At 47.0% G+C, this 21823-nt stretch overlaps 2 protein-coding genes and 2 long non-coding RNA genes across 9 annotated transcripts in view; 2 read left to right on the top strand and 2 right to left on the bottom strand.

Annotated features, from left to right (window-relative positions):
* The window catches only part of LOC134548433 (uncharacterized), a 101286-nt gene that overhangs the window by 44323 nt on the left and 35140 nt on the right, over window positions 1-21823 (bottom strand). The window lies entirely within an intron of this gene.
* Window positions 75-3957, top strand: LOC134548437 (uncharacterized). The gene is made up of 2 exons (XR_010079785.1): window positions 75-687; window positions 784-3957. It is a non-coding gene; the product is annotated as an uncharacterized LOC134548437 (long non-coding RNA).
* On the bottom strand, window positions 3671-9519 carry LOC134548431 (carbonyl reductase [NADPH] 1-like). Its single transcript, XM_063393228.1, has 4 exons — window positions 9380-9519; window positions 7990-8309; window positions 5421-5528; window positions 3671-4616 (listed from the first exon to the last, which is right to left on the bottom strand). The coding sequence occupies exons 2-4, from the start codon at window positions 8273-8275 to the stop codon at window positions 4180-4182; spliced, it is 831 nt and encodes a 276-aa protein (XP_063249298.1). The 5' UTR covers window positions 8276-8309; window positions 9380-9519; the 3' UTR covers window positions 3671-4179.
* Window positions 9518-21823, top strand: part of SETD4 (SET domain containing 4) — a 263375-nt gene continuing 251069 nt past the window's right edge. Inside the window, exons 1-11 of one of the 6 annotated variants that reach the window (XM_063393224.1) lie at window positions 9518-9585; window positions 10453-10555; window positions 10998-11093; window positions 11845-11882; window positions 12100-12188; window positions 12961-13390; window positions 14241-14415; window positions 14894-14975; window positions 15232-15312; window positions 16412-16535; window positions 16787-17722. In XM_063393224.1, the coding sequence (XP_063249294.1) occupies window positions 10486-10555; window positions 10998-11093; window positions 11845-11882; window positions 12100-12188; window positions 12961-13390; window positions 14241-14415; window positions 14894-14975; window positions 15232-15312; window positions 16412-16535; window positions 16787-16921 (1320 nt within the window). In that variant the 5' untranslated portion in view covers window positions 9518-9585; window positions 10453-10485 and the 3' untranslated portion in view covers window positions 16922-17722. Of the gene's footprint in view, window positions 9586-10452; window positions 10556-10997; window positions 11094-11767; window positions 11883-12099; window positions 12189-12960; window positions 13391-14240; window positions 14416-14893; window positions 14976-15231; window positions 16324-16411; window positions 16536-16786; window positions 17726-21823 lie in introns of those variants that run through there. The other 5 variants (XR_010079777.1, XR_010079778.1, XR_010079779.1 and 2 more) reach the window with 5 other exon arrangements.

The raw sequence follows: 21823 nt of genomic DNA on the forward strand, positions 1-21823 counted from the left end.
GCACCGGGAGAGCTCCAGGATGCACCGGGAGAGCCCCGGAATGCACTGGGAGAGCCCCGGAATGCACCGGGAGAGCCCCGGGATTGCTCGGAGATGCACCGGGAGAGCCCCGGGATGCACCGGGAGAGCTCCAGGATGCACCGGGAGAGCCTGGGATGCACAGGGACAGCCGCGGGAGGCACCGAGAGAGCCCCGAGATGCACCGGGAGAGCGCCGGGATGCATCAGGAGAACCCCGGGATGCACCGGGACAGCCCCTGAAGCACCGGGAGAGCCCCGGGATGCACCGGGAGAGCTCCGGGATGCACCGGGAGAGCCCCGGGATGCATCGGGAGAACCGTGGGATGCACCAGGACAGCTCCGGGATGCACCGGGAGAGCCCCTGAAGCCCCGGGAGAGCCCCGGGATGCCTCGGCACAGCTCCGGAATGCACCAGGACAGCTCCGGGATGCACCGGGAGAGCCCCGGGATGCACCGGGAGAGCCCCGGGATGCACCGGGAGAACCGCTGAAGCACCGGGACAGCTCCGGGATGCACCAGGACAGCTCCGGGATGCACCGGGAGAGCTCCGGGATGCACCGGGAGAGCCCCGGGGAGCAGCGGAGCTCCCTTCTCCCCGCAGTGCCCCCGTGCTCTGGGAACAAGGACAGCCTCACCTGTGCCCGCCCCGCCGGGACCCGCCCTGCAGGTAACGCAGCGCCAGCGCCTCCAGCTTCGCTGCTGGTCCAGCTGGATTTAGGGGAAAAAAAGCAGTTTTGGGTAATTTTTATGTTTTTTACGAAAGGTCGGATGTCGCATTTACAGAGGGCTCGAGTTCGGTGCAAGGAGCCATCTGTTTGCTTGGAAGAAAGTGATTGTGCTGGAGGATTTTTAGTCCTGTGACAGCAAAGCCAAGGAACAAACAAACCAAACAAAATCAAAATACCCGTGGGAAGTAAAATACAGAATCGAGCCCGACAACTATTCATATACTGTGGAAACATTTTATTTAACCTCAGTTTCTCTTCCTCCTCCCTTTTATTTTTTTCCTTTGCCATTCCTTCCCCTCTTCCCCTTTTCCCTCTTCCCTCCCTTTTCCACTTCCCCCCCTTTTTTCCCTTCCCTTTTTTTTAAATTTTTTAAATTTTTTTTTAACCTCCAGGCAGAAAATCCCAATTGTTCAAAGCAGCTGGGAGAAAAAATCAGGGGAAATGCATTTATTCATTTCTTCAAGGTGAGAGAAGAGAAACTGTTCAGATTTGGATGGATACTGTTTCAGCAATGACCCCTGATTACATGAGGCATTAAGTAACATTAAATATTAAGTTACATTACACTAGATACAATAAGTACATTAATGTACTGTTTTACTGTTTTCCTTCCTTGGTACCACCTGCCTCTCCCCTTCCTAGCTAGATTTTAGGAATTTAACCTTTCTGAACTGCAATGCCACCAATTCAAGTTTCAATTTCTAAATTTTAGAATTATTCTTGGAAATGCTGGTCAGAGCTTCTAAGCACATTCCTGACCGAGCAAAGAATTTGTATTTTGGATGATTTCCTTATGATAAGACATTTATGTCCTAAAATATGGTGTATTTCTTAGGATGTTTTCCAATTACTTTCTCAGAGGGTAGAGCTGATGATCTTTAAGGTCCCTTCCAACCTGGATATTCGGTGATTCCACGATTCTCCTTCAGTGGTGGTGACATGCCATGAAAAGTAAATCACGTGTAGAATCGTTGTGCAGGACAACAGCCCATGGTTATCTTGTTATTATTTCATCCCTTCCTAACCCTTAAAGCTGACACCGGGCAAGGGTGTCAGAATCTGAGGGCAACAAAACAATTCCCACACAGCAGCCCTGGGAGAGGAGAGGGGGAGGCAGTTAAAAAAGAAAAAAAGAAAAAAAGAAAGAAAGGAAATAAATAATTGCTACATTTGGGCTGGACAATACCAGTTCTGTGCAAAGCCCTGCCCTGGCACTCTGCCCCATCCCAGGGCACATTCCCTCTTCCAGGGCAGGGCTTTTTCCTGAGTGACCAACACGCTCTGCCTCGTGTTCCCACCTCCAGCTGCTGCTTCTCCTCCCCTGAGCCCCCACCACGTCTGTCCCCTGTCCTTCCTTCTGTCCATCCCACGGGAAGCTGTTTAGGATCAACACTTCCCTGAGGAATGCCAGTGACTCTCCAGCCATCCCCTCCCACTTTGCTTCCCCACCCTGGTACAGAAGAAGTTGCTCTAATAAAGAGCTTAATTTAAGAATTTGAAATGCACAGAAGTAACACAGAATGGTTTGGAAGGGAAGGGATCTTAAAGATCATCTCATTCCAACCCCCTCCCCTGGGCAGGGACACCTCCTCCTATCCCAGGTTGCTCCAAGCCCTGTCCAGGCTGGCCTTGGACACTTCCAGGGATGGGAGATTTAGAATCCCTCTGGACAACCTTTGCCCCCCTCACATAAAGAATTTCTTCCCAATATCCAATCCAAACCTGCTCTCTTTGAGTCCAGGCCATTCCCCCTTGTTCTGACTCCATGGCCCTATGGAAAGTCCCTCCCCAGCTCCCCTTTAGGCACTGAAAGCTGCTCTGAGGTCACCCCAGAGCCTTCTCTTCTCCAGGCTGGGTTCTACACAAAGTTTTACAGCCCAACAAAACACCCCAGGATGAGTCTGACACCTTTTGTAAAAATTGCAAACCTAGAATTTGGGTGAAGCTAAAACACAACGCAACAAAGCAGATCCTGAGTTTGACTTCAGCAGGAGCTTCCCAGACCCCAGGGCAGAGTTCAGAACTGATTTGTGTTTAGCACTGGATGTTTCCTGGCTGTGCTCAAGGTAGCCAGGATTCTCTCAGACTGCTCCTTGCACCAAACAAAGGCCAAGGCGTGTTTGGAATGTTTGGAGATGCCACCACGCAGCTTCTGCAGCTCAGTGACTCAGGCAGCACCTGAGGGATGAGGAATTAGGCAGGTTCCCCACGCTGGATTGAGTCTCTTAAAGCCCTGACTAAACCCAAGAGCCCCTGGAGTCGTGCTTTGCTGGGATCCCAGTAACACAGCTGGAAGGGCACACACGAACTGGTTTTTCTCTGTGGCACATCAGGAGGGTTGAGTTACAGTGTAGCAGCCAAAATTTCACACAGATTTTGTCATTTTTTTCCCCAAACCCAAGGCCTCCGAGTTCTTTTTCTTCCCAGAGAATAGATTACCCTGAGAACTTTTGGCCTTCTCTTCAAGGAGCTCTGGGACATGACTGATGAGGTAATTCTTCACAAAAACAATGCTCCTGTATGCTTAAAAAAACCAATTTATAACCAGCCCTTTGTTCTGTGCTGATAAACAATTAATAACACCCCACAATATTTATTTCCAGTGCCTTCCACTCCAAGGCTTCCCAACCCAACCTGTTCTGGGGCAGGCCGATGTCAAAACCAGCCTGATTAACAATTAACAAGGCCATGATTGATTTATCATTACCAGCAACAGCTTTATGGGCAATTGTTTCCAGCTCCTTCACCTCAGAAGAGGCGATTTTTCAACTCTGAGAGTTTGAAAGTCAAGAGGCAGCATTGAAACAAATGTAGAGCTCTCCACATCTCTCACAGTTCTTATTGCTGCTGCGTGGAGAGCACTTAATTCAGATTTTATTAAGGGAACTTCTGGCTGTGCAGTAAAGGAACAGAGGAACACTCTGCTGTGACAGGTCTGAAGTTTATTCTCTCTGTATTCAGTGCAGACATCACAAACCCCAGCCACAAACTTAACTGCAGAAAATGAAATTAAGTTTTTAGTACCAGAATTCATTTAGTACCAGAATATAAGTCAGTAATTATTTATTGATGTATTAATGACACCAACTGATTATGTTTGGCCATAAAAGGTGGATCAGTGCTATTTTTATTTTCACCTAATTCCATTTAGTTCTGATAATAAGGAATGTCTGTCCAACAGGGATTCTGGTCTTGAGTCTCCCCCCAGACAGATCCCCCCAGACAGCTCTGAAACAACCCCATCCTCTTTAGAAAACCCTGTGCAGCCTCCAGGACAGCTCTGGATCCTGAAAAAACCTGCTGTGGTGAGACATAAGGCACCTGCTTCCTCAGCCCAGCTCCGTGTCCATGATTCATCCCAGGGGAGGGGGAAAAGGGCTGGCAATGCTGGAATTGGGATCAGGAAAACGAGCTCAGGCCCACCCCTGAGCTCACCAGGGTCTGACAGTTTTGTCACTGACAAACTGGCCATGAGGAGCATCAGCAGAGGAAGGCAAAAGGGCCAAATAAACGGGGGTCTCAGCCCCCTCCTCTGGGGACTTGGTGGCCTTGGGCCCTGCCATGTCTGTCCTCACCCAGCCGGGGCAGCAGGCATTGAGGAGGATGTGGTCCCCTTTCCTCTGCTCGTTCAACAGCCGGGCTTGGATCCTGGACAAGACAGTGACCCCGATTTTGGACACCCCATAGGCAGTGTTTGGCCAGCCCTCCTTCTGGTGGATGCTTTTCTTGGTGTCTTCCACGAATTTGGTCATGAGCTGCACCAGCTCCTCCTCGGTGATGGTGTCACTGCGGAATTTCTGCTGCAGCTCCTGGCTGCAGCCTCCCAGGGCTCTGCTGCTCACCATGCTGGACACATTCACCACCCGACCTGGAAACAGAACAAAACCTCATCGTTTTCACACATTTTAAGCCCACACTGAAGTGGGGCTGCTCTCCAGGTCTGGATTCACTCCTCAGGTGAGTATCTGTAAAATATTGTGGGTGGGTTGTCTTACAGAAAATCAGATTTACTCAATGTTCTTATTTCTAGTAAATACCATGAGACATAATTTAGGCTGTGAACCTGCTTATCTGAAAAGTTTCAGATAAACCTCCAGGGAACAGCTTCACAATCAGCAGCTCCACTCTTACTACAGGAGAAATAAAACCTGGAGATTTACACATTTAAGGATGTATCTCCCAGCACTTCAGTAAGAGGAACAAGTCAGCTGAATTAGTAAATCAGTCATCTCCAAAATTATGTTGCACTGTTTCTGCTCTTTCCTACTACTTCACAGCCATTCTGGTGGTGATTCTGGGGATTTAATCTTAAAAGCCACAGAAATTAATCCTGTTAATGACTTAATTATTAACAGTCATCCTTCACCATAGTACAAGAGGATTAGACTGCAACTTTGGCACTGTTTCCTCTCTCCCCAAATTTCACTCACTCTGTTTTTCCCTTCTTCCCCAGGAAATAAAAACTCATTTTTCCTCTGCTTGACTTCTTTTTTTCTTGCAAACCTCGATATATTTAAATATTAGGAGAGACTACATTTCATTTATAGCAGCAAACACATCCCAGCACCACATCAAACTCTGAAACATTGGTGCAGTGCCTGAGACTGGGCAGGATTTCCCATTTAAAAGGGCCAAAATTCAAACAAAACTCTACTTGTTATGTTTCACTCACCATAAGGCTTCATAAGAGGCAGCAATTCTGTGCAAACATTCCTGGTTCCAAAGAAGTTTGTCTTCATTGTAACCTCAGCTTGGACTGCAAATGGAGTGGTGTCATTAACTGGTCATAGGGGGAAAAAATAACAAAAATTAGAATTAGAACGCTGTTTGAATAGAAGTTACCAAATCCCAAAGGTTTATCTTGGTTAATGTTTTTAGTAATGGGAAAATAGGCATATGATCAATTAAAAAATGTAAGAAAAGGCAGAAGCAGGATTTGGTGCAGCCTGACCAAACAAAAATCCTCAAGTACGCCCAAAGCTGAGCAATACTCGTGTCACAAATCAGCCCTGAGGGGAGGGATCTGTGCTCACAAGTGAAATGTGGGAACTGGAGCCAGGGAAAGGAGCTGAGGCAAGGAAACCACGGAGCTGCTCTGCAAGGGGATGATTTCATCACACAAGTGGCAGCTTGGCATCACCACCAGCAGGGTGGGGTTGCTGAGGGCTCAGCAGTGAATCCTGGGCTCTGCATCCTGCACTTGGAGGAGGAACAGGAGTTCAAGCATTGCTCCTCTGCTGCACTGACTGGGCAGGTGTCACTGTCTCCAAATCCATGAGAATTCCAGAGAGAAATTGTAACAAGTCATTATTTGATGTGGGTTTTATTGCAGACGCATTTAATGACCCACACTCATTTGTCAAATCACTGATCTGCATTTAAATCTCACACACAAAGCCAGATCATGAGCCATGGCCAGAGTTATGGCAGGGGGAGAACTAAAATCCTACAGAACCCCAAACTCTGCTTCCACAGCCTCCCTTCCTTGTGAGGGAGAACTTCTTATGCTCCACACCCCACTCATGTGTCCAACAGGATACATTATAACATCCTGAACTCCCTGATTTCAGAAAATTTATCACACAACTCTTCCCAGAGAGGCTCATCCAGAAGACAACCACAGCTCCACCCCCATTTGGTACAGGAAGTTTTTGCTGGATTAGGATTTTGCTGGACAAATGCAGCCCAAAATAACAAAAATACCAAAATAACAAAACTTAATAGCAAATCTAATCTTTGACAGACTGCAAGAGCACATAATGCTGCAACTGAGAAAGGAAAGCATAAATTCTGGGATGGCAGCAAAAATTTGGTGTGGCAAGAAGCAAGCTTGAGTAGAAATACCTATCTGGGAAGAATTAAAAGAATTAAAACACAGATGTAACACCCTCTGTGCTTGATACAGCAACAGTTCCAACAGGGTCCTTTATCACATCCTAAATTGTGGGACCTACTGCTGACTCAGTTGTTGTCAGCTTGAGGAAAGTCAAGGCTAAACATCTGGAGGTGATATTTTAACTGCTGCTGGAATCCTTCCTGAGCACACCCTGAAGCTCAGACAATTCTGTTAAGAGCTGCCTCCTAATAAGCTGATTTTAAGCAATTTTCCTATAAAGTAACAGGCAAAAGAGTGACTGAGCTTCAGAACATCATCACTGCATGAGGAGTTCCCTGCTTTCCTCCAGTGTGACGCCATTCCCCCTTGGAAAGCCCCAGAGCTTCTCCTGCCCAGGCTGAGCAATGCCAGCTGTGCCAGCCTTTCCTGCCAGCAGAGCTGCTCCAGCCCTCTGCTCATCCTGGAGCCTCCTCTGGGCTCTCTCCAGCAGCTCCACGTCCTCCCTGTGCTGGGAATTCCAGGGCTGGGGCAGCTCTGCAGGTGGGCTCTCACCTGAGGGGGCACAGGGACACAATCCCCTCCATAAAAACACCAGCCAGATTTGTCATTTGCTCTGTCTGGAGCTCACATGATTCTGGATTTCATACACACAACAAAAATGGATCCTTCCATCTTGGAACTGCAGTGTCTTTCCCACTTTCCCTGCCCTTCTGCCCACTGGAAGGTGAAAGGGTTAAATTCTTGCTCAGCACAGCAGGATTGGAGTGAACTGGTTTAGAGGTGACCGGATGGCCTGAGAAAGTTTGAGACAGCAAAACTCACCCAGGGACAAAGGTGCTTTTTTATCAGCTGGAATCCCAGAGCAGATAGCACAGAACAAAGCATGAGGGTGGAGAAGAGAGAAAACACAGCTCCCTGAGGCACAGGGCCAATATTGCCAGTGCTGATGGGCTCCCCTGGCCCTGGTGGAACTCCTGGGCACCGAGGCAATTAACCCAACCCAGCTCAGCTGCCCTGTGTGCCTCAACATTGCCATGTGGTGCAAACACAACCCTCCAGGGAAGCGTGTTTACAGAACCATGGAATTATTCTGGCTGGAAAAGCTCTCCCAGCCCATCGAGGCCAAGCTGTGCCTGATGCCCACCTTGTCCCCAGCCCAGAGCACTCAGTGCCACCTCCAGGGATGGGCACTCCAAACCTCCCTGGGCAGCTCCTGACCATCCTTTCCAGGAAGGAATTCCTGCTGCTGTCCAACCTGAGCCTCCCCTGGCACACTGCTCTCACACCACACTTGAGATGGGAAGTTTGCCCACGCAAAAACGCAGCATGGCACTGCCACAGAAGCGTTGGGTGCATCCACTGCCCTCTCCAGACCACAGCACCATCCCAAGGGAGCGCTCCCTACCTTTGAAAGCGATGCCAGCGTTGTTCACCAGCACATTGAGCCCTCCATACTTCTCCTTCAGGAAGTCCCGCAGCGCTCGGATGCTCTGCAGGTCGTCGATGTCCAGCTGGTGGAAGAGCGCCCGCAGCCCCTCCTGCTGGAGCTGTGCCACGGCAGCCTGGCCACGGCCGGGATCGCGGGAGGTCAGGTACACATCCCCCGGGAACTGCTGGCACAGCGCCCGCACGATGGCCAGCCCGATCCCTTTGTTGGACCCTGTCACCACAGCCACCGGCACGCTGGACATTGTCCCCTCGGAACGCGAGCCAAGGTCACAGGAACTGCCAGCAGCAAAGAAAAGTTCAGTCAGCCTGACAAAACTGCTGCTTGGAAAGGAATTAGAATCGTAGGATGGTTTGGGTTGGAAAGGTCCTTAAAGATCATCTCATTGCCATGGACACCATCCATTATTCCCAGGTTGCTCCATCCAATCTGGCCGTGAACATTTACAGTAGTGTGGAGTCCACAGCCTCCCTGGGCAAGTGTTTTTTTCTTTAAAATACTATTTAAAATTCCGCCTTGGATTACGTGAAACAACATTCCTGTGCAAGCCATGTAAATTCCTAAGGCAGCACGAGGTATTCACAGAGAAATCTGATGTTAAAGTGTTCTGAAGAAAAGCCAGCCGGTGATGGGTAAAAAACAAGCACGAAATGTCTCGATTAAAAAATGTCAGTGACTAATCTTTAGTACTAAATTAACTTTTTGTAGGAGTAAGCTTTTCTGCACTTACACCTCACAGAAAGACTTTTCATCTTTTGGGAATATTCAAGTGGTTCAGCTCAAGTTTTGCTGAATGCCTCAGGCTCAAAACACGAGCAACCTGGTATCGCTGTCCATGGCAAGGGTTGAAATTGGACGATCTTTAAGGTCCCAAACCATGAAAAAAACAAAACAAACAACAACAACAACAAAAAAGGACAGAGTAGTGTCATCTGTGCCAGGCAGGAGGAGCAATTACAGCCTTTTCGGAGGAAAACAGCAGACCACGGGCGGACTACAATGGCTGGTTGTGTAACACATCAGAAAACCCGCTTGCTGCTTTTCTAACAGACACAGTGCATTTAAAGAAGCTGCATTCCCCCCATAAAAGCAAGTTTAAACGCTGGGTTTCTTCCCTTTTGGCATCATCACCACCTTTCTTCCAAATTTACTTCTAACCCTAAGGAGGCAGGAGGTTGTAACACTCCCAAGAATCTCCAGAGCGATTTCACAGGGACGGGAGCGCCCTTCCCACCTCACGGCCGATCTCCCTCTCCCCCCTCACGGGGAGGGAGCCCGCGGGCCGCCATGAACCCCGCCGCCCTCGGGGGTGAAGGGTCTGGGGGACACCCAGCACCCCGACACCCACCTCCAGCACCTCTCCCTCGTCCCTCAGCTCCACACAGCGAGGACAGCACTCGTTATCCCCGAAGAACAGACACACCAAACCGCAGGGAAAGGCGATAGGGACGCCCCTAAAATGGCGGGGCAGCCCCGCCTCAGGGGCGGGAGAGCGGGCGGGGACTCTCGGAGAGGGACAGCGAGGGAATGTCGGGCCCTGTGTGCCTTTGGGAGGTGGGTTTGGGACACCGGGCGGCAATTCCAGCCCGGGAGGAACTCGGGAATCACAATCTGGGCTGGCAGGGGAGGATGCGAGGCTCCCAGGGAGAGTGCTCGGGGCACGGGCAGTCCCTCAGGACGTTCCCGCTCTCGCAGCGCCGCCGGGGCCGCTTCTCTCCCTCCCGTCCCGGGGCTTTGTGCCGAGCAGGGAATGGGGGGCTGGTTAGCACAGGATTCCCAGTTCTGGCGGGGACATGGGATGATGTGGGATAGGATTTGGACTGGATGATCGCTGAGGTCTTTTCAACCCAGCGGAACGGGGTGGGACGGAGGGCGGGCCTCTGGAGGAGCCCGAGCGGCTGTGGGTGATCCCGGCTCCCGGGGCCCTCCCTCCTGGCAGGGAAAAGCTGCGCTCTGAGGTTCAGTTCAGGGCAGGTTTGCCAAGAAGAGGGAAATCAGGGAAAGATTCTTCCCCCAGAGGTGCTGGCACTGCCCAGGCTCCCCAGGGAATGGGCACGGCCCCGAGGCTGCCACAGCTCCAGGAGCCTTTGGGATGCCAGGGTGGGATTGTTGGGGGTCTGGGCAGGACAGGGTGGGACTGGAAAATCCTTGTGGATCTTTCCCAACTCAGGATATTCCATAAATCTATGAAAGATCATCCCATCCTATCCTGTTCCACGAGCAGGGACACCTCCCACTGTCCCAGGCTGCTCCAGCCCCAGTGTCCAGCCTGGCCTTGGGCACTGCCAGGGATGCAGGGGCAGCCACAGCTGCTCTGGGCACCCTGTGCCAAGGCTTCCTCACCCTTCCAGTAATAAATTTAAAAATTACTTTAAACGTTTCTAAATCAGTTATTTTTATATATATATATTTTAAATTCAGGTTGTCTAAAAAAGGCCGAATCTGTTGTTTAATATGAAGAAAAGCAGAGGTCGGACAGGTCGAAAGAGAAGAAGAAAACACTTGAAGAGTTTTATGGATGGAGGTATTGTCATACCTGGAAGTTGAATATTGAAATAACCAATTATTTCTCAAGGTGTCATTTTGTTATTTATATTTTCAAAAGCCTTTGTGCTTGAAAAATTACCTTCATAAATGTTACCTTGTTTAATATGCAAATATTTGAGCGTTAGTTTACAGTCCCAAGCAGAGCACGGTGAATTTTGTGAGCTCTCTTTTCTGCCTTATGGCAAATATTACATTATTTAAAATTCCTTGGATATACGGAATGACTCACACATCTCTGAGACCTCCCAGTGCCCAGAGACCCAACATTTATTTAGTTCAATCGGAGTCTTTCTTGCTATCCTGTTATGCTTTAAAATGTCCAAAATACAGTTTTTCTGATTATGCAGTAAAATGTTTATATTTCCTTTATTGTCCAACAGAATGCTCTTTAATAGCATTAATTTTTTTTCCATTTTTAGTCAACTGCAGTCACAAGCTAGAATACATTAAACTTAAGAAGTGGCTAAAAGAGAGAGGATTTGAAGACAGTCATTTAAGGCCAGCAGAGTTCTGGGGTAATGCTTTATTTACTTATTGGTGGTACAAATCTGAATCTTCAAAGAATTTTAGATTCCTGCTTTTGATTTTGAATTATGTACAACAGTTACTGATACTCTTCCTAGGATTCTTGGAATGTCAATTTAACATGAAAAAGGTAGATATGGAGGCCTGAAAAAGCCAAAATTTGAAGTGCTAATAAAACAGTTTTTGGGATTTAACCTTGCTATAACTTATTTATCTTTTTATCCCCAAGCAAGATCAGCAAAGAACTGAGGTTTACTTAGTAATGTTTACAGTAAAGTTTATGCTTATATTTTTTTCTCTTTATGTAGGTTATATTTAAAACATTTTGTAATATTATAGACAGAGTAGAAAAAACCAGAATGGATCAGAGAAAAATATTGTGACTAGAAATGTTCAAGTTTAGTTAAAACTCTGAAACCAAGAGCTGCAGCTGGTGATGAAAGGATGTTTGAGGAAAAAATGGAGAAAAAGAAGGTGAATAATTGCTATAAGTGGGAGAAGAAAAAAGCTGAATAATTGCTAGAACTGGACAGCAAATGCTGCAGGATATGCAGGGAAAAGATCCTGAAGAATAAAGAGAATTAGAGAACAAAGGAATGAGATCTTTCTGGAACAGCCCATAATTGAATTTATGTTTTGTAAGACACGGTGTCTGTTCTTTCAGAGCTTTTCCTTGCTGATCTGATCACTGATTTCCCATATCTACATTTATTTACATTTCCTGCTTTGTTCCTTCTTCAGAGACAGGACGAGGATTGATGACAACAAAAGCTCTTCAGGTGAGTGATGCTGTTTCTAATGCAGGACCTTTTCAGGGGATTTTTTGACATTTAATGATTTTTTCAACAAGCAAAGCTCAGAATTACCTTGTGAATGTAATTTCTGACTTTTAGACTGTTGCAGCCATAATGTGAAACCACCACAGTAATTGGATGAGTCCTTTACACTTGATTTTTACTGTTCTTTGTGTGTAATTTTTTTCCTCCTCCCTCCAAGGCAGGAGATCTGATTATTTCCTTGCCTGAGAAGTGTTTGCTCACCACGGGCACCGTCCTCAGCAGCTGCTTGGGAGGACACATTGTGAAGTAAGTGACAAGTGACACTTGATGGCCTTCAGTGGGGTTTTTTCAGCAGAGATGAATCCTCTGAAGGGGTGGTGGAGCTTTCAGCTGAATATCCTGAGTGGTCCCAGCATTTCAGGGATGTGGAATCCTCAAATAGGGAAAAGATTTTAATACTGAGCATCCCCTTGTAGCTTGGCAGAGCTGGAGAGAGAGCACAGGCTGGAGCTGCCTCAGAGCCTGCTTGCTCCTAAATGTCAATTAGGAATGGTTTTTTGGCAATTTGTGAGCCAGTTTCAATAGGAGAAGGAAGGTAAAACTGGGCTGCAAAGTGAGGGCCTTTTGGAAAATTCAGAACAAATTGGAAATTTGGAACAAAGCCCCATGCTGGGCATTGAATACTTGTGTATCCTAAAAAAACCCAACCCAAGGGGTGAACCTGCAATTGTTATTACAAACCAGCTTTTATTGCCCCTTTGAAATCAGCCAAAGCACTTGGAGATGGACTACAAAGAAGTTTCAAAGAAAAGCTATTTATAACTTCCAAAGAGCTCTGAGAGAGGTAAAACACTGCTGAGTCCATTTCCCATCTCAGCTCTGTGGGTGTGCTGCCTTGGTAATTTTTAATTTATATTTATATTTATATTTATATTTATATTTATATTTATATTTATATTTATATTTATATTTATATTTATATTTATATTTATATTTATATTTATATTTATATTTATATTTATATTTATATTTATATTTTTAATTTTTAATTTTTAATTTTATTTTTGTTTTCCACCAGGTGGAAGCCCCCCGTGTCTCCTTTGCTGGCGCTGTGCACGTTTTTGATAGCAGAGAAACACGCTGGGGACAAATCTCCATGGAAGCCCTACCTGGATGTTCTACCCAAGACTTACACTTGCCCTGCTTGTTTGGAACCTGATGTAATAAATCTTCTCCCAAAGGCCTTGAAAAAGAAGGCTCAGGAGCAAAAAACGATGATCCAAGAGCTGTTCAGCTCTTCCAAAGCTTTCTTCTCTTCCCTGCAGCCTTTATTTGCTGAGAACACAGGAACTATTTTTAATTACAGTGCTTTGGAGTGGGCTTGGTGCACTGTAAATACCAGGACAATCTACATGAAACATCCACACAGGGAATGCTTTTCCCTAGAGCCAGATGTTTATGCATTGGCACCATATTTAGATTTGCTAAACCACAGCCCAAATATTCAGGTAAGAAGCTCAGAATAGATCAGGAAATTTTTTGATTTTTAAGTGCACTCTGTCGGTGCCACCTGCATTTATGTGATGGATGAGGAGTGTGGGGAGGTCAGGGAGAGATCACAGAGGGGAAAAACGTCTCAGATCCTCAGGAACTGGAGTGCCAGGACACAGGGAATGGCTTCCAGTGCCAGAGGGCAGGGTTAGGTGGGATATTGGGAAAAAATTCTGCCGTGTGAGGGTGGAGAAGGGCTGGGCTGGAATTCCCAGAGCAGCTGTGGCTGCCCCTGCATCCCTGGCAGTGCCCAAGGCCAGGTTGGACACTGGGGCTGGAGCAGCCTGGGACAGTGGGAGGTGTCCCTGCCATGCCAGGGGTGGAATAAGATGTTTAAGGTCCCTTCCAAACATTCTGTGATTCTATAATTTAAATATTTCAATTCATGCAGTACAGCCAAGGTACAGGGAGAGCCCACGGTGGCTGGGGATTTGCATCCAGAGCAGCTTTTGGAAGAGCCACTTGTAAACACCCCCCTGATCTGCTCCTAAAAGCAAAACAAATTCCTTGTCCTGACACAAATTCCGAGTTCCATGGCCCCTGTGTAACTTCACCTCTGGCTGGAGCCTCAGAGCAGCCCGAGGGGAGTGCAGAGAGAATTTCCACCTCCTGTCAGGCTCTGGGTGCCAACACTGCACAGGGGAGGCCAGCTCTGCATGGAACCATCTGTGTTTGCAGATCTGGAGTCTCTCCAAGAAATCCCCACAATTAAACAAGAGATTCAGTCCCCTGGGGTTTCCAAATTCCAAACTTTGACTCCTTTTTCACCCTACCAGGAGTAAAATCTTTTTTTTTCACTCCTCGAAGGTCAAGGCTGCGTTCAACGAGCAGACGAGGAGCTACGAAATCTGGACAAATTCACAGTGCAGAAAATACCAGGAAGTTTTTATCTGCTATGGACCCCATGATAATCAGAGGCTGCTGCTGGAATATGGATTTGTTGCTGTGGATAACCCTCACAGCAGTGTTTATGTCTCAGCAGGTGGGATTCATGCATTGAAAGGCACAATAACACAGCACTGAGCGTGGAAATTCTCAGGGAGTGGAAAAGGGTTTGACACCTCTCTGCATAGACTTGAACAATTTAATTTTTTTAATTAAAATGGGTTTTTTTGCCATTTTATTTTTAAAAATTGTGCTTATTAACAGCATCTGTGTAGAGATTCCAGCTGGATGTCTTAGATTGCACCATTGACCTCAGGATTAAAGTCCTGAATTTCACAAACTGAACTTGCTTGGAGTATTTCATAACTTCAGTGTCAGTCAGGATTTCTGTTATAAGGGCACAATCCTGGAGATTGCTGATAGCTTTTGAGAATTCTGGGAATTTCACCAGAATTTAACAGGTTTTGATCTTAGTCCTACATGAAAAATATGGTTGAAATCTTACTTCAGAACTGATAATTGTGGTTTCTCTTACATACAATTTATATACATATTTAAACTATATTTTTCTGCAGATACTCTCCTCAAGTATTTCTCACCACTGGACAAGCAGAGAAAGGGCAAAATTTCCATTCTAAAGGATCATGATTTCCTAGAGTAAGTATCTGGAGCTTTTTGTTTCCTGGTGAGATTTTTATTCACCTTTTCTGGGAGTCAAACACTGCTTATAGAATCAAAATCCAGCAAAAAAAGAAGATAATTTCTTGGTTTTTAGCAAATTCACTGCTTGGGTGAGATGGAGAATTTGTAAACATCACTATCAAAGCTGGAGATTTCCATGGCTGATGTGTCTTAGGAAGAAAACTCACTCTAAACCCCACCTTAACTCCATCTCATCCCTCTGACTCTGCAGGAACCTGACCTTTGGATGGGAGGGACCATCCTGGAGGCTCCTCACAGCCCTCAAGGTGCTGAGCCTGGGAGCAGATGAATTGTGAGTTGTGGCCCCCTGAATGTTTGGTGGATGTGCAGGTGCCTTTGGCTTGGATTTCCTGGAATCACCAAGGTGGGAAGAGCCCCTCAGGATCACCCAGTGCCACCCCAGCGCCACCAGCATCCCCCAAACCCTGTCCCCAGGGGCCACCTCCAGACTCCTCCTGAGCACTCCCACAGACAGTGACTGCAAACCTCCCTGGGCAGCTCAGCCCAAGGCCTGACCACTCTGCCAGGGAAATTTCCTTTCCAATCTCCAGGCTGAGCCTCCCCTGGTGCAATTTGAGGCCATTTCCTCTCCTCCTTTCCCTGCCCCTCCTGTCAGGGACTTGTGCAGAGCCACAAGGTCCCCCCTGAGCCTCCTTTTCTCCAGCCTCAGCCCCTTCCCAGCTCCCTCATCTGCTCCTCCCTTTTCCAGACCCTTCAATATTTTCTGTTTCCCTTCACTCTTTGCTCTCTGCTGGCTGTGAGTGACACTGGGACAACTCTTGGATCTGCTGTGTCTGTTCTGTTGAGCTCAGGTGAGAAAAGAAGAAAGACAGAGCACACCACTGCCTGTAAACTCACTCCCCTGCTGTTTTACAACCCTTTCCACAAAAAAGATTCCTGCTTTGGTGATTTTCTTTCTTGTATTGTTGTCCCTTTCTATTTGAAGCCCCAGATATTTCCTCAAGGTTCAGCCTCCAGGCCTTTTCCCTGTTGGTTTGATGAAACTTTAAATGCTCCTAACCTGGCTTGATTTCCTTGAGTCATGTGTTCCACAGGCTGGGATTCCAGGGCCAAGGAAGTTGCTGAAATCCATCTCCAGGACTTTTATTCCAAATACAAATCTGCCTCAAACATCAGGCATGGAAAATTACCATTGCATTTGGCTTGGAATAAATGAAATGAGGGAATAAATTAATGAGAAAAGGCTTGTTCAGAGTTGTTTGTGCTTTGAAGATTCATTGCTGAGTGGAATAAATTGATCTAAGAACTAAAAATAAATCCCTGGGGTTGGTTACGAGCCCAGGTGAGGGGCAGGGCAGCAGAACCACGTTTGGCATCCAGCTGGGGAGTGCAGCAAATAATTCTGTGTTCTTCAAACATGTTGGTTCCAGTGCCTGCTGGAGGAGGGTCCTGCTTGGTGATGTCAGCTCAGCCAGGAATGAACAGCAGGCTTTGGCTACAGCAGCAAAAATCTGCCACTTTTTGATAGAGGAGACCCAGCATGTCCTTCTCCAGGTAATTTGGAAAAACAAGGGAGCTCACATTGTTTTAATTCTCAGAACAATGTCATTTTGTGGGTGAGAATTTTGATGATTTTTCCCTTTCCCTCTTTTTTTTTTTCCTTTTTACTATTAAAGTTTCTCTTGTGAAATTTTAAACCCCCACTATTTCACATAATCAATAAAATCCCTACAGATTTCCACAAATTTTCTCTTCATGTCCTATTAACTAATCAAAATTTTGAATCCCATTTGTCTCCTCTCCAGATTTCCCAGTTGAAAAGGGACAAAGAGAACCTCAAACCCCACCTGGCTTTGGTGGAAATGCTGCGCTCAGAAGAACTCAAGATCCTTCAGAAATCAGCTGAGATTCTTTCCAACCTGAATTTAGGAACAACTTGAGCTCCTTGGAGCTGTGACAGCTCCAATTGCTCAGGGATTATTTCCAGATTATTACTCTTTTTAATGGACCTGAGCAGCAAAGAATAATTTAAAAATTCATCAGAGTAATTTTGTTCTTTGCTGACCCTCACACAAAAGGTTCTGCTGAAGTGGAGAGCTCGAGTTCCATGGTTTGCAGAAAAGAGATTTTTTTTAAAAGGACATTTCAGGTCAGGACCTTTATTTAAGCTGCAGAAACTTCATTTGGAATTGTGATTCTCTTGTAATTATTCTCCATGATGTGATTTTTAAAAGTGTTTATTTTTGTAAATATATTACTTCATTTTCTATAACACTTGTCTGTTTTATTTTTCTAAAATCCTTTCTGGACCTGGAACTCCATTTCTCACATCCTTTACCTTCAGATTTGCCTAATTATGTTTTTAAGTCACTTGCCACCAGATTTTACACTCTAATCAGTCTCATTAAGCCCTGATGAGTTTAGATTGGATATCAGGAATTTTATTTTTGTGGAAAAGGTTGTAAAACATTGGAGCAGGACACCCAGGGAAGAGCCACCCCTCCCTGGGAGTGTTCAAAAATGTGGATGTGGTACTTGAGGGCTTTGATGGTGACCATGGGGTGATGGCTGGACTTTGAGCTTAAAGTCTTTTCCAGTTTTAAGGATTCTGGGATTTCCTCCTGAGATCCCTCTGGATTTGGGAATGCTGTTCTGCAGGGAATTCTCACCAGTTTGCCTCCAGTGCCCCTGACTGGTTCAGCCCCTGCCCCTGTGACTGTTTGACCCTCCTTTAATAAACTTTTTTCCCTTTTCATTCTCTAACACCAGCCGTGTTTCCAGTTTTAATATTTTATCACCAAATGGTGCCAGAGATAAGGAGATGAGGATGGCTGGCTGGTTTATTTCTCTTTTTTCCTGAGGGTGGTTATTTTAAGAGCAGCTCCTGTACAGTGTGTCTGGCGAGGTGAAGATGAGTTTGACAAAAGTTGATTTGCTTTTGCTGGGGGCTCCACGTTTATTCCAGATGTTTTGGGTATGAGCTGTGCTCCTGGAACTCCCACACACCCTCCAAGAGCAGGAAAGAGGGCAAAGCACAGCAATTTATGTGTATATATAAAAATATAACTTAAATTGAAGCTTAAACTTTTTTGATTCAGCCTAAACTTTGTGCAAGACAGGGGATCCTAAGCTGGGCTGAGAGCCTGAGGTGCCAGGGGAAGCAGCAGGCCTGGGAGTGTTTTACAGGACACTAAATCAAGTTTTCAGAGGGAAAATTCTCCCTCTCAGCCTCTCCTTTGAGCTGCAGAGCATCCCCTCAGTGATGTGCTGTTAACATTTCACTCTGGCTCTCTGTTCCCTGAGAAAATACTGAGCTGGGATCTTCCTGTGGAAAAAAATGCTTAATTTCCCTCTTGGTATAAATTCCCTTTCAGACTGAACCTGGAAATCTGAGCAACAATGGGAATAAACTCAGCTTCTGCCCACGAGTGACACAGACCTGGGCCAGAGCAGGGCAGGGAGTTGGGTTCTCTTCCAGCTTGTGCAGTTACCCAAAAATGACATTGAGGGGTTGGAGCGTGGCCAGGGAAGGGCAAAAAAAATGGGAAGGGGCTGGAAAACAAATCCTGGGAGGAGCAGCTGAGCTGGAAAGGGGCTGAGCCTGGAGAAAAGGAGGCTCAGGGGGGACTTTGTGGCCCTGCACAAGTCCCTGACAGGAGGGACAGGGAAAGGAGGAGAGGAAATGGCCTCAAATTGCACCAGGGGAGGCTCAGACTGGAGATTGGAAAGGAAATTTCCCTGGCAGAGTGGTCAGGCCTTGGGCTGAGCTGCCCAGGGAGGTTTGCAGTCACTGTCTGTGGGAGTGCTCAGGAGGAGTCTGGAGGTGGCCCTTGGGGACAGGGTTTGGGGGATGCTGGTGGGGCTGGGGTGGCACTGGGTGATCCTGAGGGGCTCTTCCCACCTTGGTGATTCCAGGAAATCCAAGCCAAAGGCACCTGCACATCCCCCAAACATTCAGGGGGCCACAACTCACAATTCATCTGCTCCCAGGCTCAGCACCTTGAGGGCTGTGAGAGCCTCCAGGATGGTCCCTCCCATCCAAAGGTCAGGTTCCTGCAGAGTCAGAGGGATGAGATGGAGTTAAGGTGGGGTTTAGAGTGACAGTCTGGAGGTGGCCCTTGGGGACAGGGTTTGGGGGATGCTGGGGTGCCACTGGGTGATCCTGAGGGGCTCTCCCAGCCTTGGTGATTCTGGAATTCAAGGAGAGCTGAGGTGGGAATGCCCTCAGTGGCTGCAGCAAAGACACTGGGTTTGTTTAGGTAACAAGAGCCACCAGATTTCATGTGACAAGAGCACAAGACACCAACAGCACAGCTCTATTTTTTTACATTATTTTTTTTATTTTTTAAGAGAGGTGTTGATTTAATGCAGTCACTGAAGTCATTGAAAAATTTTAAACATGAAACCTCCCGAGAAAATCTTTGCTGTGTCAATTTATGTCAATAAAACATGGATTTTCTTTGATCTTCTGCAGAAAGTGGCTCCCAGTTGAGAGTTTTCTTCTGTAATGTGTGGAGCTCATCCATCACTGCTGAGTGCCCTCAGGCCTGTCTGCTTTGGGACAAGATAAGGGAGTATCAGCTTCACAACCTGAAAATTAAAGCTTTCAAATAAGCTATGAAAACATTGCCAAGATGCCCTTCCCAGAGAAAGCTTTTAAAAATGATGTTGCCCAAAAATTGCCTCACTTGGGTAGAATCTGAAATGTTTATTTGCCCTCAGAACATCTGTGACTCCTGTGATGGATTCAGTGATTTCTGAGACATAGGGAAATATCCTAACAAAACTTTATGGGTTTGTTTAAACAGTCACAGGATCAGGTTTGTCCCTTAGATCCCTGCAAGTGTCCAAGTGTTGGATGGGATTTGGAGCAGCCTGGGATAGTGGAAGATGTCCCTGTCCATGGCAGGGTGTGGAATAATTTGTCATGTCCCTTCCAACCCAAACCATTCCAGAAATGGAAAAAAAATTTACATTTCCAGCTCCTTTCACTGTATGTCCTAGTGGGTATCTACAATCCCAGAACTCAGGTTTGGAATGCACTGCATGAAGTGGATTGAGGGGAAAACCAAAGATAATTCATCCCAAATCAATTGTGTAAAATGTAAACCCAATGCAATCTCTGTGCTGTCCACTAGATGATGCAGCTGTACTGCAGAGAAATAAGGAACTGCAGGAGATCCACATCCAGTTAAAATCCTATTCACTGTATCACATTTTTAACAGTAAAAAGTAATGTCTTCCATGTTACACCACGACTTAATCTGGATAAATAGATTGGATAGTTAAAAATATATTTTTCTTCCTGCTGCTTCCAAGGGAAACTTGAAGTTTTGTGGCCTTTTATCTTCTCCCAGTTTTACTGGATTTTAACTTTGTTGCAGTTGTTCCTCTCTCAGGTTTAATCATTCCCTTTGGAATTGTCACTCAGGACAGAGCTCAAATCGCTGCACTGGATGATCTTGAAGGTCTCTTCCAAACTTTGATGATTCTGTGATTCCATGAACTCCCCTCTGATGGTTTCATTAGTGGGATTGCAGTGGAGAAGGATCAGCTCCTGAGTTTTATTCCTTCAGATTCAGAAGCTGGATGGATCTTTGGCACAGACCCCTCTCAATAATGTCCTTGGATGGAGCAGATTGAAGCATTTCCTTTGACTGAGGTGATTTTCGAGAAGAGAAACTTCAGGGTGACCTCACTGTGGCCTTCCAGGACCTGAAGGAGCTGAAAGAAATGTGGAGAGAGACAATTGCCAAGGGCTGGAGGGACAGGACACAGGGAATGGCTCCCAGTACCAGAGGGCAGAGTTAGAGGGAATTTTCATGGGAACTTTCAGTTACCCAAAATTAAAGAGATCAATAATGATGCAATGAGTTAATGGGTGTGGGAGAGAAAATTACCCATGAAATAGGAAATAATGGGATTAAACGTTCACCTGCTGAGACTCCTGGAGCATCATTTGGGAAAATGAGGGCTTCACCCTTGGTGGATGGAGGGTCTTTGGAATCCAGGATGAGCAGAGGGCTGGAGCAGCTCTGCTGGCAGGAAAGGCTGGCACAGCTGGCATTGCTCAGCCTGGGCAGGAGAAGCTCTGGGCTGAGCTCAGGGTGGCCTTGCAGGGCCTGAAGGAGCCCCAGGAAAGCTGCAGAGAGACAATTGCCAAGGGCTGCAGGGACAGGAGCCAGGGAATGGCTCCCAGTGCCAGAGGGCAGGGCTGGATGGGCTCTTGGGAATCAGGAATTGTTCCCTGGCAGGGTGGGCAGGCCCTGGCACAGGGTGCCCAGAGCAGCTGTGGCTGCCCCTGCATCCCTGGCAGTGCCCAAGGCCAGGCTGGACACTGGGGCTGGAGCAGCCTGGGACAGTGGGAGGTGTCCCTGCCATGGCAGGGGTGGCACTGGGTGGGCTTTGAGGTCCCTCCCAACCCAACCCATCCTGTGATTCCAGGATGCCGGAGTTGGGCTGGAGGCATCACCAGCTGAGCTCTGCATCCCTTGTAGACATTCCAGAGGCTCTGGATGTGCTCCTTTAGAGCTCCCTCCTGCTGGGGCTGCTCTGGCAGGAGCTGCAGGGCCCTTGTGACCCCTGGCAGGCAGTGATGAGGGGACAAGGGACACACTCAGCAGGACGCTGGTGCCACTCCTGGCTGTACCAGCCTGCCCAGGCTGGCATCCAGAGCTTGTCCATAAGAAGCCAACAAGGAATTACAGGAAACCTTTGTGTCTTTCCCACAACATGAGCTTTTTATGGACAGAGCCGGAATTTCAGGAAATTTGTGTGTCCTTCCAACAAGATGAGCTCTGCATGGACAGAGATGGAATTCCAGGGAATTTGTGTGTCCTTCC

This window comes from Prinia subflava, chromosome 3 (genome assembly GCF_021018805.1).
Source record: "Prinia subflava isolate CZ2003 ecotype Zambia chromosome 3, Cam_Psub_1.2, whole genome shotgun sequence".
NCBI lineage: Eukaryota > Metazoa > Chordata > Aves > Passeriformes > Cisticolidae > Prinia > Prinia subflava.